This window comes from Morone saxatilis, unplaced genomic scaffold, assembly GCF_004916995.1.
Source record: "Morone saxatilis isolate NCDOM2014 unplaced genomic scaffold, NCSU_SB_2.0 Contig18, whole genome shotgun sequence".
Classification (NCBI taxonomy): domain Eukaryota; kingdom Metazoa; phylum Chordata; class Actinopteri; family Moronidae; genus Morone; species Morone saxatilis.
Window position 1 is genome coordinate 24,109,231 of NW_023339740.1, and position 14,722 is coordinate 24,123,952.

General features: G+C 40.3%; 1 protein-coding gene and 1 pseudogene across 3 annotated transcripts; both read right to left on the reverse strand.

The window, feature by feature from the left end:
• Positions 1 to 87: 87 nt before the first annotated feature.
• On the reverse strand, positions 88 to 11,522 carry pank4 (pantothenate kinase 4 (inactive)). 3 transcript variants are annotated; one of them, XM_035661895.1, is made up of 20 exons: positions 11,398 to 11,522; positions 10,907 to 10,989; positions 10,487 to 10,695; positions 9,653 to 9,836; positions 8,931 to 9,023; positions 8,652 to 8,805; positions 7,357 to 7,538; positions 7,144 to 7,225; positions 6,501 to 6,601; positions 6,200 to 6,205; positions 5,180 to 5,335; positions 4,611 to 4,723; positions 4,005 to 4,092; positions 3,564 to 3,715; positions 3,012 to 3,067; positions 2,788 to 2,837; positions 2,362 to 2,466; positions 2,181 to 2,281; positions 1,910 to 1,978; positions 88 to 1,587 (listed from the first exon to the last, which is right to left on the reverse strand). In XM_035661895.1, the coding sequence occupies exons 1-20, from the start codon at positions 11,519 to 11,521 to the stop codon at positions 1,338 to 1,340; spliced, it is 2,358 nt and encodes a 785-aa protein (XP_035517788.1). In that variant the 5' UTR covers position 11,522; the 3' UTR covers positions 88 to 1,337. The 3 variants fall into 3 exon arrangements, 2 of the variants coding, with proteins under 2 accessions (XP_035517788.1, XP_035517789.1); XM_035661896.1 differs by lacking the exon at positions 6,200 to 6,205; XR_004796733.1 differs by lacking the exons at positions 88 to 1,587; positions 1,910 to 1,978 and having other exon boundaries at positions 2,362 to 2,432.
• Positions 11,523 to 13,260: 1,738 nt separating this feature from the next.
• LOC118328553 lies at positions 13,261 to 13,973 on the reverse strand (annotated as a pseudogene).
• Between the last annotated feature and the right edge of the window lie 749 nt (positions 13,974 to 14,722).

The window sequence follows — 14,722 nt, forward strand, 5'->3', positions numbered from 1 at the left end:
TCCCACTGATCAAACATTTTCCCTGATGCCACTTTAACAGCTACACAAGTGACAGTGACAATGATTCATTTTTTTAATCTCAATTCATTCACTGGCAGTAATAAAACACAGGAGATCAATGGATTCTTCCTAGTCTATGGCGTGAGATTGCTGGGAAACAAAAGCAGATATTTCCTTTAGCAGGAAGTAAAAGCAGTCTGCGTGAATGACGCTTTTATCACATCAGCCTCAAGGCACATTAAATACACTTTATGTAAAAAGTGTTACCGCTGAAAGCTGTAATTACTGCTGCAGCTCTCACCCTCTGACACACAAACACTCCAGAAGAGAATCACATTTGCCCATATGGGTGCTCAGTGTTGTGTGCTCGCAGAATGACAATGACTGCTAAAATATAAAATAAAAAAAAGGTTTCATTCATTTCATTTGTCTTAACAGTCTGTAAATGTTTACTGAACACAGCCAGCGACTTCACATGACAACAAACTCCAGCTGAATGAGATCAGTAATGATGGCAAACTAAGGGATTGTACAGGATGTTGGACAGAGACCTGCAAGAAAGCAGTGTAAACCATGCACCAGCTAAAATCAACAATATTTCAAAAATAAATGTAAAACCTCCCTGTTAAAGGGCAACTTTGGTATTTTTCAAGACTATTTTCCCATGTTTTTGTGAGAGTGATTAAAAAATGTCTGAAATTGGTCCAGTATTGAGTGAGAGGACTGCAGCCAGCAGAAGGAAAACAAATGTCAACTGCAATCCTTGTTTTTGCCACTGACACACTCAGATTGTTATTATTATTACTGTCTGACAACATTATGGGAAGCATCCCTACAAAGATACACCTTTTTGTTAAAGAGCAAGATCCTTTTTGTTTAACCAGAAACAGCAATTATATTGCTCTGTTCAAAGCCACCAGACTCTTTCCACTGTTCCAACAATCAACAACTCTGGTTTGGTCGAAATAAATCCTTAATTCAACGAGTTAGATGTGAAAATGTCGGGAGATGGACAAGAGGGCATCAGAGAGGCAGCAGGGAGAAACAGTGTGTAGAGCCAGAATATTTTCACATCTAACTCGATACATTTTTAAAAACGATGTCCCCATCAGTCACATAGACACAAAAACATGGGAAAATAAGGTCCAGGTTAAAAAATACCAAAGTTACCCTTTAATGATCACCTTTAAAACCCACCTAAATTTTACAATCAGCTTTCCGATCACTCATTCACTTAGTGGCAGTATCATCATCCTTACATTCAGAGCTACAGCTTATCCATTCTGGCTGCTCGACTTCGGCGTTCTGTCCTGCTCAAACACGAGCTTCTGTTGGGCTCATAAGGGCGACAGCGCTGCAGAGTGCTGGCTGGGTTTTCCAGCCGGTACCTCGTACTTGAAGACCACGCTGAACAGCTTTCCTCCCAGTCGGTCGGCCAGCCACGAGTTCTTAATGACGGCCATCTTGAGGCTCTCGCAGCTGAGCATGGCGTAGTAGTTGGTGTGAATGGCTCGGCCCATTCCCTCGATGATCACCAGGTCGGTTTGTCGCTCCCGCACGACCATCGCTAGCACCTTGTCCAGGCGGCTGGGGAGTGGCAGAGAATAAAACATGTTAACATTTCTGATGCGTTAAACTGACGATAATACACTCTAATCTAATAACAATCTAATGAATTCTTCTCCAGGTGCTTCTGGCTTTTTAAAGTGTAACTCGTTAGTGTGGGAAATTGCATCTGTGAAAGTGTAATTCTCTACAATAAAGAATAGAAAATGACTGTGTCAATATTATATTAATTTGCATTCTGATTAACACTATTCTCACTTCAGAAGCTTTTATTCTTAATCTCCCATCTCTCCATTTCAGAAATTACTGTTTTCCCAGAGTAAATAGTATTCCAACAACCAACCTCAGATCCAGGCAGGGTGAACTGGAACCACTCTGGACCAACATCAATCTGTCCTCCCTCAGACCAGCCCTACATAACACAAGATCACATTTTAAGAGCTTCCGTAGTTGTTTTAAAAAGTTTTTTTAGCTGTGAAATCACAAGATCAGACGTAGAAATTATATTCTAGAATTTACTCAGGAAAGAAAATATTATAATATGGGGACTAATAATAACAGTTTCTTCTCATTGGTTGTCTTGTCTGTTTTTAAAAACAATAATAAAAACGAACTGAATCACTGGATCCATGGCGGCGATTCTTTCTGTCAGTATTTGCAGTTCACCATTCGTGACGTCATTCAAAGCCGGACCAGAGTTGCTTGCCAACACAACCTAAAGGTAGACGGATAGAAGAGTTGCATTAACATTTTATCAACTATATTTTTGAAATGATGTTGTTAAGAGTTCCTTACCTCTGTTCCTCGAGAGAGAAGCTCTCTGACAAAAGGCATCACCCCTAGAATGATGTCTACTCCACTATTATCTACGAAAAACAAGGCACACTTATGAGGAGGACCCTGCAAGAGAAAACCAGGATGGATTGTATTCAAGCACTAATCATCAAGAGCACATATCACAGAAACGCTGTCGCAAGTATTTGAAATATTACTAATGAGTGCGAAAAAGCTGTGTTTCCTCTTTGTGCTTAATCGGGACATAGCTGTGCTGACACTGTTTGAGTTACGTGTGTGTCCTTCTGAGGTCATCTGTGCTAAACAGTCTGTGTGTGTGTGTGTGTGTGTACTCATGGTACTGTCAAATTCTCATGTCCCATCAATAATGCTTCTGTACAATGAACAACTTGGATTTGAAATGAAAAAGCAGAGAAAGAGCCTGACCTTTAGTCTCTCAAGCCACTGGTCATAGGAGTCAACAAGCCACGGCCGCTCTGAAAAAAAAAAAGTAAATAAAATAAATCACTCTGGGCACCAAGAGTCACTGTAAAAGTCTCTCTGTTTTCTCTTTAGCTATTATTTCTCAAAAAGACATCAAATGTCAAATGGTTTCACAACAAAACTGTGGAAAAATAAAGAAGTGAAAGAGAAGAGAAATACATGGCTACCTTCCAACTGTCGTTTAGCCTCCTCAAACCCAAACTCAGGATCAGACTCGAGGACACTGTATCACATTAAAACAAAAACAAGCAAAAGTAAGAACACCTTCCAGACACTGAGTTTGAAACTAAAGTTTACCAGCCATTGCAGCCTAGCCTGTAGATAAAAAGGTTATGTCTGCTCTCAAATCAACCATTATCAATTCATTTCTTAAAGGAGATGGGAAACTCTGGCCAAGAATACGAGGCCATAGCTGACCTCAGAAAACAAGATTACCGTGAGAGACTTACTTAAAGTTTCAAAGGGCAACAGAAATTTTAAAAAGTCTTAAAGGATCATTGGGCTGCCGTTCGATTCTTTGTAGGGATGCGTGGCACTGTGTTAGGGTAGGGTATCTAACATATCAAAATAATGTAATATTACCAAACATACTACCACAGCAGTGAAAAACATCCAGTTTAAAGCAACCAGAACCTCTCCGACTGCCCACAATCAGACAGAACAGAGAAACCAATCAACCCGGATGCTCACAGGATATAAAAGCCATTAACTCCACTCACTCTGACACGGCTTTGGCTCCCCAGTCGAACACATTCCCAGCCAGGACGCCCCTGACCAGGGCAAACTGTCTCTGCTCCCAGCTCAACTCCTCCAGGGACTTCACTGCCTTCTGGTAATACTTGAGTGCCATGTCATTCTCCTTCTGCTTAATCTACAACAAAACAGAAATATGAAACAGCTGGTTTCAATATGATACAAGATTGGTAGGAGCATGCAACATTCAACATATAACAAAAAGGAAATATGCGTTGAACAATTTAATGACCTAAATTATAGGCATAATTATTGAGATCAAAATAAACTCTTGTCTTGTGTAACACCATGAGACTGTATGAAAACATAGCTGACAACTCAGATCAGCGAGAGCCAAACCACCAAACTGTAGCACACGAAAGAAAGACAAAAAGAAAACAAAATAGTTTGATAGATTTTACTCAGACCTTAGAGTAGGGATCAGGAAAGTTGAACTCGTTTAAACAGTGTTCCCTCGTGTCTAACAGACTTCTGACAGTGAGGGATCCATAAGCACTAGGTGAGAAGAGAAGCACTCTACATTAGCCAGAGAAATAAACATACACACAGGGCTGGGGCGGCTGATGCATACAGTAGTAGGTTTCACTGGCATTGACAGTGCTGGTTATGTGGACTGACAGTGTTGTAAACACTTTGTCAAAATGACCTTTTAAAAACTTGGAGAAGACTTGCAGAACTGGTTTCTGAGAATCTGGCACATAGCCGTTTTGTTTTGTTTTGTCAAATTTTAGCAATAGCTTACATGTTCATAATTCTGTTATCATTATTCTGATAAATCTTGGACAGAATTACTGCAACATACTTATGAAATAACTCTGAATCCTAACAAATAAAACAGTGAACGAATTTAAGATTTCCCTTTTTCATGGACAAAGCACACGGGCAGTTACAGCAGGTATGAAGACGAGAAACTAATGCAGACGCTGAAGAAAAGATTTGAGGTTCAGTCTACTAATAGCAACCTCTGGGTCAAACTGAAAGGCCTTGCATGCAGAAACAAACAAAGTCCTTACAAAGGCTGTTGGCGGAGGGTCTGGAGCTTGTGTCTGTATTTCTGGCGGAACTTCTCGGCTCGCTGGGCTGCCTCTGGCATGTCAGGCTGGCTCGCTACAGCTCGCTTAACCACCTGCTCCCAAAACACAAGAACAGTAATCAGCCATGTTCACAACCTCTGTGGAGCATAGGCACTGAGTGGGGGAAAGAAATCCAACCAGTTCATCTCATATGAAAAGCTGACCTGTAAACACCAATGGGCCGACCATTTCTGGGCTTATTTTGTCCTAAAATTGTCAAAGATAACTGGTTAAACTTAAATATTGCAACATGATATCATTTTGTTCAGTGCAGATACAACGTAGCTTATTATTAGCTGTCTAAAATGTAAATCCGAATTGTGAAATTTTGGTAACAATAACAAAGAGCTTCTTTTGTTCATCTGTTCATACAAACACAAACCCATATGAGGAGGCAGATATATTAAAGTTTCGCCATCCACCAGAACTGCACTGGGGAGTTTTCCCCTCAAATATAAAGTTAACCATCAAAGAAATACTGCATTTCAAATCATAAGCTGCCACTCTACCCCGTCTAGGGCCTCTTCGAAGCAGTAGAGCCAGTATTCACGGGCCAGAGCGTCCTCTGTGAGGTCCATGGTGTCAGGGATGTAAGATGAAGGGTCCTGCAGCAGAGGCAGATTCACCAGTTTTCTCTCCAGACGGTCCATCTCCAACATGTCAAACTAGACACAACAAAGAGACAGAGAAGGCACTGTCAGACCGCTCAATGCTTCTTCCAGCCCCTCAAACGTCAAAGCCTGTTCCAGTTATCACTCTTCTTAACTTGTATTCTAGGATGTATTTCACAACCTTTCCCTCCAGCTTAGGAACACTGTGGTAGGTTTCACTCATATTAGTATTTTTTTTATTTTTATTAACAAAAAGCGGAGAGGAAAAAAAAGGAGGGAGGGCTCTAGCAAGAGTTAACAGTAAAAGCGGGAGGAAGCCAGAAGACTCATTACTTATAGTACACAATCAATAGTCCATTAGAGGAAGTCAACTGATTATAAAGAACATACTACATCAATACAATGTTTTTTGAGTGGTAAGTCCCCAAAGATGAACTAATATTTTATTTGCAGTCTTGCATCACACATTGCCAGTTTGCACTAATGAAAACTAGTTAATAAAAGTTGGTAAAAAAGCAGGAAATTCAGTGGCGACAGTGGCTTCCAGGGCAGATAATGCTAACAGAGGTTAACAGCTCCTGATGCTCTACGGAGGCCTACATGCTCAAAGTATCACACCAACCAGAGTAAAGTGGCTTTCAAAAACATCAAACACTGTTACTATACATCATCAAAGCACAGGATTTGACTAGAATATCATTTAGTAAGGAACAAAACAGTAGCAATATATTTAGAAAAATCAAGGATAAGTTACAAAAACAAGCTCTCAGGTCTCTCTTGTCCTCGCATAAGTGAACAAAGTGAATTCCTGACATAACTAAATACTTCAGTGTTTACAGTGAGAGAACAAGGCGCTGTGAGCGGGAGCCACATGTCATCAAGTCAGGGCACACAAGTGAAGCAGACGGAGGTACTTACGGGAAACTGAAGGAGAGAGTTAGGCAGACAGAGGAATGTGTGGAGAGGAAACGAAAAGAAACATTATCAAAGATAAATGAACGTCTTTTATGATGGTCATGGATTGGTTTCGAAAATGAAATGCGAAATAAAGCTCACATATAGAAATATCAGTAACTTGATGGAAGAAGGTGGGTGAAACAAAAAAAACAGTGAACCAGCAGAAGAGTGAAAATAGGTTGTAAGGTTTAAGTGGCCCCTTGTGGAACATGAGCCAAATTCAGGTCTATCTAATCACTCTTTGCTTCCTCTGCAGACTCACCGTTCCACTACGTGCACGTTGCATGGGATTCATATCCGGAGAAACGCTCATCAGGCCAGAGCTTCCCGCATAATTCTCACCCCAACTGTACTGGTTTGGATCTAGAGTACAAGATGTTGAATTACGATATATTTATGGTATAACATTTGAATTATGGTGATTTTTATTAGTATTTAAGGTTAGTAATTCAAAACATTTGGTGCCAAGTCAGCTAGCAGTACACCAGCTTTTAATTCTATTTAATCTTTATCTTTTATTAGTGCTCTAGCATTATTACCTACATGACTTCTTCTATATTCTGCCATTGCAGTTAGTTAAATGTGTTTATATGAAAGGCAGACCGACAGGTTCAGTAGTTTCACAACAGAGGTACAGGGATTTTATTCATACCTGATGTCAGTGAAAACATGCAAGAATATGTCTCTGTAATACTACACTACAAGTTTCCAGTCAGCCCTAATGTGTGAGGGAGAACTTGCATGATCATGTGGGTGAAAAAGCCACATTGCTTTCAAAAGGATAAACTGCCAAATAGTTCTCCTTCACAGTTATATGGCATTAGCCCAATATTCATCAATATATACAGTAACCCTCATGATACCAAATTGAGGACGATAATGTGAATTTGTAGGTTTTTCCTTACTGTCCTCCTCTGCTCCTTTAAGAAATGCTCCAATGGCTCCGAGATAACCTTCATGTCTTAGAAACAAGGCCTGAACTTCACCCTACAACAAAACAAAAGACGGTAATAACATAAAAATCTGAGACTGTAGTAGAAAAACTGTCATGTAGAGCTGACCAAGTTCAGGACTTTTATCAGTTAGAATAAGATAAAAACAGACAATGAAGCCCTTGCCTTGGTGAAGAAGTTGATGCTGTAAGTGATTGTGTGCATGGTGACAGGGTGTCCTCTAATGAAGAAGCCTCCAAAGTAAACTCTGGACAGGTTGTGGAGCTTGGCGTACAGACAGGCCAGCTGCCCGATGTCGTTGCTGATCATATGGAGTAAACTCTTGGCCATGTCTTCTTTAGAGAACTCTACAATTCAGAACAGAGACACATGTAACATACAGGCAAAATATCCACATCAGACAACTAAAAAGCTGTTTAAGGGGGATTAAAAGACTGACTACTGAATATTTTAACAGTACAACAGTGGCAATTATGCAGTAGTTAGGAAGCTTTTTTTTTTTACTTCCTTCTGTTCAATGTCAGTGCAATATATAACAAAATGATATCTGAGCATTGGAACAACAATTTGGTATCAGTATCAAATCCCCTTTTTTAAACACTAACTGTATAAACTACTCAATAATTGCTCAACAGCAGCAGATGGACACTAACAGGATTTGCTTTGATAATCCGGCAAAGCTGTGAACTTCTGTTGAGAGCTGCCACCCTACATTTCCTAACAGTTACAAATACAGCACATGGAGAGGACAATGCTGTATCGGAACTGGGTGAGAGGTCATCACTTCACTCCCAGGCTTGTACTAAAACTGGAAATAATTAAGCCTGCCTTGCAGAGACACCACAAGCAGAAATATGTGGTGGACTTTGTGGCATACATTTAATATAACTTACACTTAATGGTAAACTCTACACTTTGTAGCCTGTCAGCAGAGCAGTCAGCTTGAATTCACAGAGGTTATATTCCAATAGTGACGTGTGAGGATTTAAGTTTAGTAATGTGCCTTGCCATTTAATTGGGAAACTACAGTATTGTTAGATATAATTTATAAATCATGAATCCAGGCTGACTGCAGTTGATGCAAATGTCCACATAAGGCGAGTGTTGGATACTCAAAAGATGGATGGGGCACTGTTTTTCCTTTTGAGATTAGTTTGTTTCGTGGTTTTTGCCTTTATTGGACAGTGACAGTGAAGAGGTAGACAGGAGGGAGGGGGAGACAGAGGGGTATGACAGTCACCAAAGAGGCAAATTGGCAACATCTGCAACCATGTGGCCTGTAACCATTGGGCTACCAAGGCACTCTGGGTGGGGTACTGCTTAAATGTATTTTCTGGTCCAATAACTGCATACACAAGGCAAAAAGTATTATTCCTTCTTCCTCTTTTATCACGCCAACCTGGATATATACATAACGCTACAGGGCAGCCACAAATAAAATTAATGTGGCCATGTGTCACCTTTGTCAGCAGTAGCAGACTTTCCAAAACTGCTCGCAATAAGATCTCCAGTCAAGCCCAAAGACCCGTAAGATCCTCCGTAGATATCTTTGACAAGCATATCGACACTTGTGTGCTGCCCTTTTGAAGCCAATTGTAGCAACTCATCAAATCTCTACAGGAAAAAAAAGGGTAAAGTTCACGAGGCTTAAGGTAACAAAATATTTCACTGAGAAGCCATATTAATTGACTTCTAAGTAACAGCTACTAAAGTCAGACAGTAAAAGTTACTGAGGGTACCTTTGTTTTGGTGAGCAGGGCTCCAAGGCCCCAGAACGTCCCTCCACCGATTGAGCTCCCTCCTATTCGCTCAAATTTGTCCTCTGATTCAACCTGTTGAAGAGGGAGAGAATGGCCTTTTGTATGAAATATAGTGAAAGCAGAACAAATGTTAATCATCTGGAAAAACCTTCCACAATAAACACGGGATGTATTTTTAATTGTTTAATTGGTCGGACAATGAATTGGGCCAATTATCTGGCATTTAGAGATAACCAGCATCGGTCGATGCCTGCGCTCACCAGGCTGATAAACCAACAATGTCTGTGTTTCTGCAGGGAGTCTTGTTAGTGTGGCACATTACTGGCTAGTGTTAAATATATATTATGTTATAATGTATACAATAATGCAGCTGAATGACGTCACTTCTGACATCCTTTATCCCGCTCTCTATTTCATTAATTAATACCATTTCCATCTAAAACAACATGTTACTGGGTAAGATAATCATGTATATTAGATTGTAATGTGCATAGAATAATGTAATTATACACGACTTATCTTTTGGAATTGATATTATATATATCGGCCATCAGACGTCCTGCTCTCTATACATCGGCATCAGCATCTAAAAATCCCTTTCGGTTGACCACTACAATGAATCAACTAATCATGTCAGCTCTACTTTATATTGTTTCACAAGGAAACCTACTTTCCTAAAGCACTAACAAGTCTGTCATTACCTTGACTATTGACACTCCAGAGCCGATGTTGACGAGCAGGTAAGGGAAGATGTCTGGTTGAGTCGTCTGAAAACGGAACTCTGAGTCGGCGTGCTTGGCGTACACAAAAGCCTCGTGGGGTATGTTCCTCAGCACAAAGTTACAGCCCTTGATGAGGCAGGTCATCTCATCCTCTTTGTCCACTCTGCAACGCACAAAGAGACCATTAGTTTGAATCCTCCATATAGTCAGAGGAGAAGACTACCTGTTCTGTCCTCCGTCTGGTGAATCATTAAATATAATGTGCAGTCTCATTTCTGCAATGTTGCTTGACATTTAAAATGTTCTATGCAGAGAGTCACATAGGCAGGTTTTAGTTGAATTACTGGAGCTAAATTTTATGAAAAACTGGACAAAACACTTATATATGTCTCTAAATGCTAAAGGCCATATGGATGGCGACAATATGTGAATGCTCTGTTGCTTTCACACAGTGTTTGTTTAGCGAGCAAAGCAAAGAGCCACAGTTTGCAAGCCAGTAAACACTAAACCTTTCCATAGTAGTGTTCATAATCAATGTTCATAATAAAGTGAAATCAATTCAAAGTCAATTCAAATTCATAAGGTTTGATTCACTCGCTGCTCTAAACAATCAAATCCGTCCTCCTCCTCCACCTGATTCACAGGAGGGAACCAGGACATTGCTATGAATCAGTTACAGTAAGAGCATACCATTGTTCATTACAACTCAGTCATCCAGAATATGTCAGAAATGTTCCTTCCTTTCTGTTTGCTAGTACGTGCGGTATCTACAGCACAACACTGTGCAGCATCGGACCAAAAACCTATACTCACTTGAGTCCCAGTTTCCTCTCAATGAGTTCTTTGAACTTGTGCGCCCCTCCACCTGTGGCTTTGATAACTTTGGTGTCCGTGTTGACCAGATGGTCTTTGATGAAGTCCAAGCATGTTTCAATGTAAGCATTTTCAAACTTGATAAAGTGCAGGCGTGCAGTGACCTCTTCCTGCACCGATATTTCATAGAGCTTGTCACTGGGAGCCTCCTGAGACACAGATGAGACGGAGAGCAGAAAGAACACATCTTTAAATCCACCTGTTTAACTACTGCATGTTGCAATACACACAATATATTATGTTACAATGCAGACTAACAGGATATGTGACCCTAAGCTCCCCCTCGCCCATGCAGATTGGACTTAGCTGTAGGAAAACGGATCATTCCTCAGGACACCACCGTTTCATAAATACATTTACCTTTGTAGCGTGGTCGAAAGATCGGACTTTGGCCACTTTGTGTTGTACAGTTGAGTAGTAGGCAAGCTTTGTGAGAGATCCACCTGTTAAAGCAAAGCAGCATTGATAATGTAAAAAAGAAATGCTGAAAATGTGAACTGTAGCACCTCAACACATGCCACCTAGCAGTTAACATCACCGCTGCTGTACTTGGTAAAGTTGGCCAGGTTGTTTGGCACACCTTCGCTTTGTCGAGATAAAGATACGCCTCAAATCTCACCACACTTCCATCTTCACGGTGAAAACAGACTTTTAGCTGTCAAACCCATTTTAAAAGCAGACGCGAAGTCACGCGGCTAACGTTAGCTTTGTCTTTGTTTACTTTCACTTAAAGTCAATATGTTGTCATTGTATCAAAGGCTGCGGCAGAGCTACACGATTAGCTGCGTTCAAAGCAAAAAAAGTGGCGAAACAAAGGAAGAAAGAAAGAAAACTTTTAGATTCCCGGGTACCTATGTCTATCGCGAACCGCTTTGCGTTTTCCAAATTGCGGAATATTTCGTCTGGGGGAAGAGTAATGCTTTTATCCATGGTGTGACTACTTGTGCTGCTGTCAAGTCGAACACATTCCGCCATGGTCGACAATGATTTGACGCTGCGTGCGTAACGTGCGTAGCGTACGTAGCTTGCGTGCCCCCTCCGTCGTCCAATCAGCATCCGCGTACTGCCTGCGTGGTGGGTGTTGTCCTGTGAACGTTTCCGTACCACTATGAACGTTGTTTTTTTTTTTAAGATTTCTCATCATTTTTTTAACTTATTGCAAGAGTGCATAGTTGTATTAATGTTTTTTTTGCACGTCTACTCAAAACTGCAACAAGGGCTGGCTCAGCTCAGTTTAAAAAGGAGTACAAAACGGCAGTATTGTAGGTATTTGAGGTGTAATTGGTGCAGTTTATCAAAAAAAGATGTTGAGGAAGCGATAGACTCAAAAATAGGACCTTTTTTTTAGATAGGAAAAATTAGGTGTTGGCTTCTAAAACAGGACTTGGAGGTCAAGTTACAACTATTTTAGCCACTACTCTGTCAAACAATCAATTTACATTATATTATTATCATGGTGAGTGGTTTTAATCATTTAGATTAATATTAACTTGTCAAACCCCTAACAAGCAGCAGCTCGTATTTATTTTTAATTTATACTGGAGATCCAAAAGTTTCCAAAAACATCAAATGTGTATGTATGTTTGAATTTGGGGCAATCTGTATAATTGATGCACAATACACACTAAATATTTCTATTTGATGATGGAATGGTGCAGCCAAACACATCTTGGGTTTAAATATTTCACCCAGTGAAAGACCATGACATCTCAAAGAGTTGGAACAAGCTGATTGCAGTATATGAGGTCAGACAGTGTGGATTAAGATGTTTTTACCAGCATTAAAGCTACTAATGGGGACACAAAAGAAGAAAACAGTATGTAAAGGGGTTGTATTTTATAACTAGGTAATATATCTATTCCCATGTGTTTCCTTGTGTTGTAGAGCATATACACAAACACACCAGTAGAGGGTGGTGCTGAGCCATAATAGAAATATAAAGTGTCCTCATTGAATGATTCTACAATAGACTACAGAGCGATGGAGACAGTAACAGCTATGCAAATAACTACAATCCAGTACAATAGCCTTATAAATAATGTAATCCCAGCATTGTCATGGCGTTCAGATATGGTTGTTCACGGTTCATCTCGTAAAGAATGAAGTTACACAGTTGAAGATTCAGTTGATGTTTTTTTATTCAAAATGAATGAATGAGTCACATCATAGAGGCACTAGTGGTGATGATGCATCACAGTAAATACTTGTAGTTTAAGACAGTGTACTCAAAAAGAGTAAAGTGGACAGCTTCAGTGTCTTTACAAAAGACAGGGAATGGTTTAGTAAAACCTAAACAAAGTGAACAAACTCTATAAGAAAAAATTACTTTCAGATATACGTTTGTACTGTTGACACAACAAAACATGTTGATGATAGAACAGATGACTTCAACACCCAACGTGGGTCAATAATCTTTTACAAAGTAAAAAGTCAATTAAAGAAAAAGTGCTACCAGAAAGTAGCTGAGATTTCCCAATTCAAGTCACTAGATCAATCTTGAAACAGAAGACTTACAGGACTTAAAGGCAGGTGTGATAAGTCTGACCAATATTGGCCAATTTCTAATTATACTGGTAAATCAATAAGATAATATATGTTATTCATAGAGTACAATTATGTGCTGCTCAACATTTTCACAAAAAATATTTCATTTTCTATTCCCAAAAGTAAATGGAAATATCACTCCAATATGACCCTGTGATGAATTAAAACACTTTGCACAGATACTTCTATTACATTTCAGAATAATATGTCTGATAATAACTTTTGACCAATGTGGTCATCTGAGTTTGTCTGGTAGTAACTCCAGAATGTAGGTGTCTACCACGGCCTCCAGAGGGCGCTGTTGACTGGACTCTTGTCTTTGGTGATGCTGGTCTGGACTGTGGAGCAGAGAAGTCAGCCTCTCTCAGGTTCTTATGCAGAGGAAGACTGCAGCTTGTTGAAGTGGTTCAGCAGTCTTCTCTGGGATGTGTCTTCACCTGTCCTTGGACAGGAAGTGTGGTCACATCTTGGAAAGAAAAAACACCCTGGAGTAGCCCTGAATTCAACAGCTGCTGATCCACAGTTGATGCCGCTGCTTGCAGTCGTCTCAAGGACAGCAACTGTCATCTCCAAGGATGTCTCTTTCTCTCAGCTTGGAGTCTGGCTGCTGTTTGAAGGAATCTGGGTCCAGGAAGAGACTTGAGCTGCTCAATGCTGCTGTTGATTCGGTTCTCTGCGTAATTTTTTTCCACCTGAAGCTTTTGAGCTGCAAAAAGAGAAGAAAGTCATTAATAAAACTTATTGCTGGAGTCATAATGTTTATAAAACAAGATACACATCTCATTAACAATATTAATATTCTTGAATTTTCAATGTACCTTGTGGGTCAGAGTCCAGATGCTCCTGAGAAATTGGTCATTGCTGCAGTGATTGTCAGGGCCATGCTGGATCTGCTGTGCTGTAGAGGGGTCTCTGTAGAAGGAATGCTGATCTCTGCTGGGCTTGCATCCCTCCTAATTTATAGTCCCCGACATCTACATATGAATGTGTGGCGTCTTTAGTCTTACTGGAGTTTCTCAGCAGTCTCAGCCAATCAGAGGCTTGATGACACAATAAGGCATGAGGAGGCAGCAACACGCTGAATTGCCTGGGGACAATTGTTAAATCTCTGGGGACCAGGTGGAGGACTGGGGGGTTTGATGGAGAGAGACTCACAGAAGCTCTGTGTGAACTGGGAAGGGTGACTGTAGAGCAGATCTGCTGCTGATGCTGGGATCATGACTTTGAGCTGAGCACACGCTCATCATCCCACTCACATGCAGCGTGGGAGACTGACTGGGGTGAATTGTCCTAAACATTAAACCCCCCTTCATATCCTTAGAGGTAAGTTGTTGGCATTTGTTGCCTGTTAATGCAAGTATAGTCCTTTGAGAAGTTTAATTGTGTTTTTGATAAAAACTGAAACGTCATGTTTAAACAAAACATTTTAATGTTAAGCCAATATCATGCGTTGTTATTGACGCAGGTTAACCCCAACGGGTTTTTTTAAGCTAAATAAGCCAAACACAATCATTGAAAAGTAATTTACATCTGTTATTACTTAATACAAGCTCATTCATATCATGTGATGAGATGATCACTAACGTAAAAAATCAGACTCTTCAGCTGAAGACGCCCAGATAAGACAGAATG

Excerpts from the sequence above, each read along its gene's own strand:
- pank4 (XM_035661895.1), bottom strand. The coding sequence starts at position 11,521 with ATGGCGGAATGTGTTCGACTTGACAGCAGCACAAGTAGTCACACCATG. Across the intron at positions 9,837-10,486 it reads GAGAGGAAACTGGGACTCAA|AGTGGACAAAGAGGATGAGA; the intron begins GTGAGTATAGGT and ends TGTGCGTTGCAG. Across the intron at positions 3,716-4,004 it reads TTCCTGATCCCTACTCTAAG|ATTAAGCAGAAGGAGAATGA; the intron begins GTCTGAGTAAAA and ends GTTTTGTTGTAG.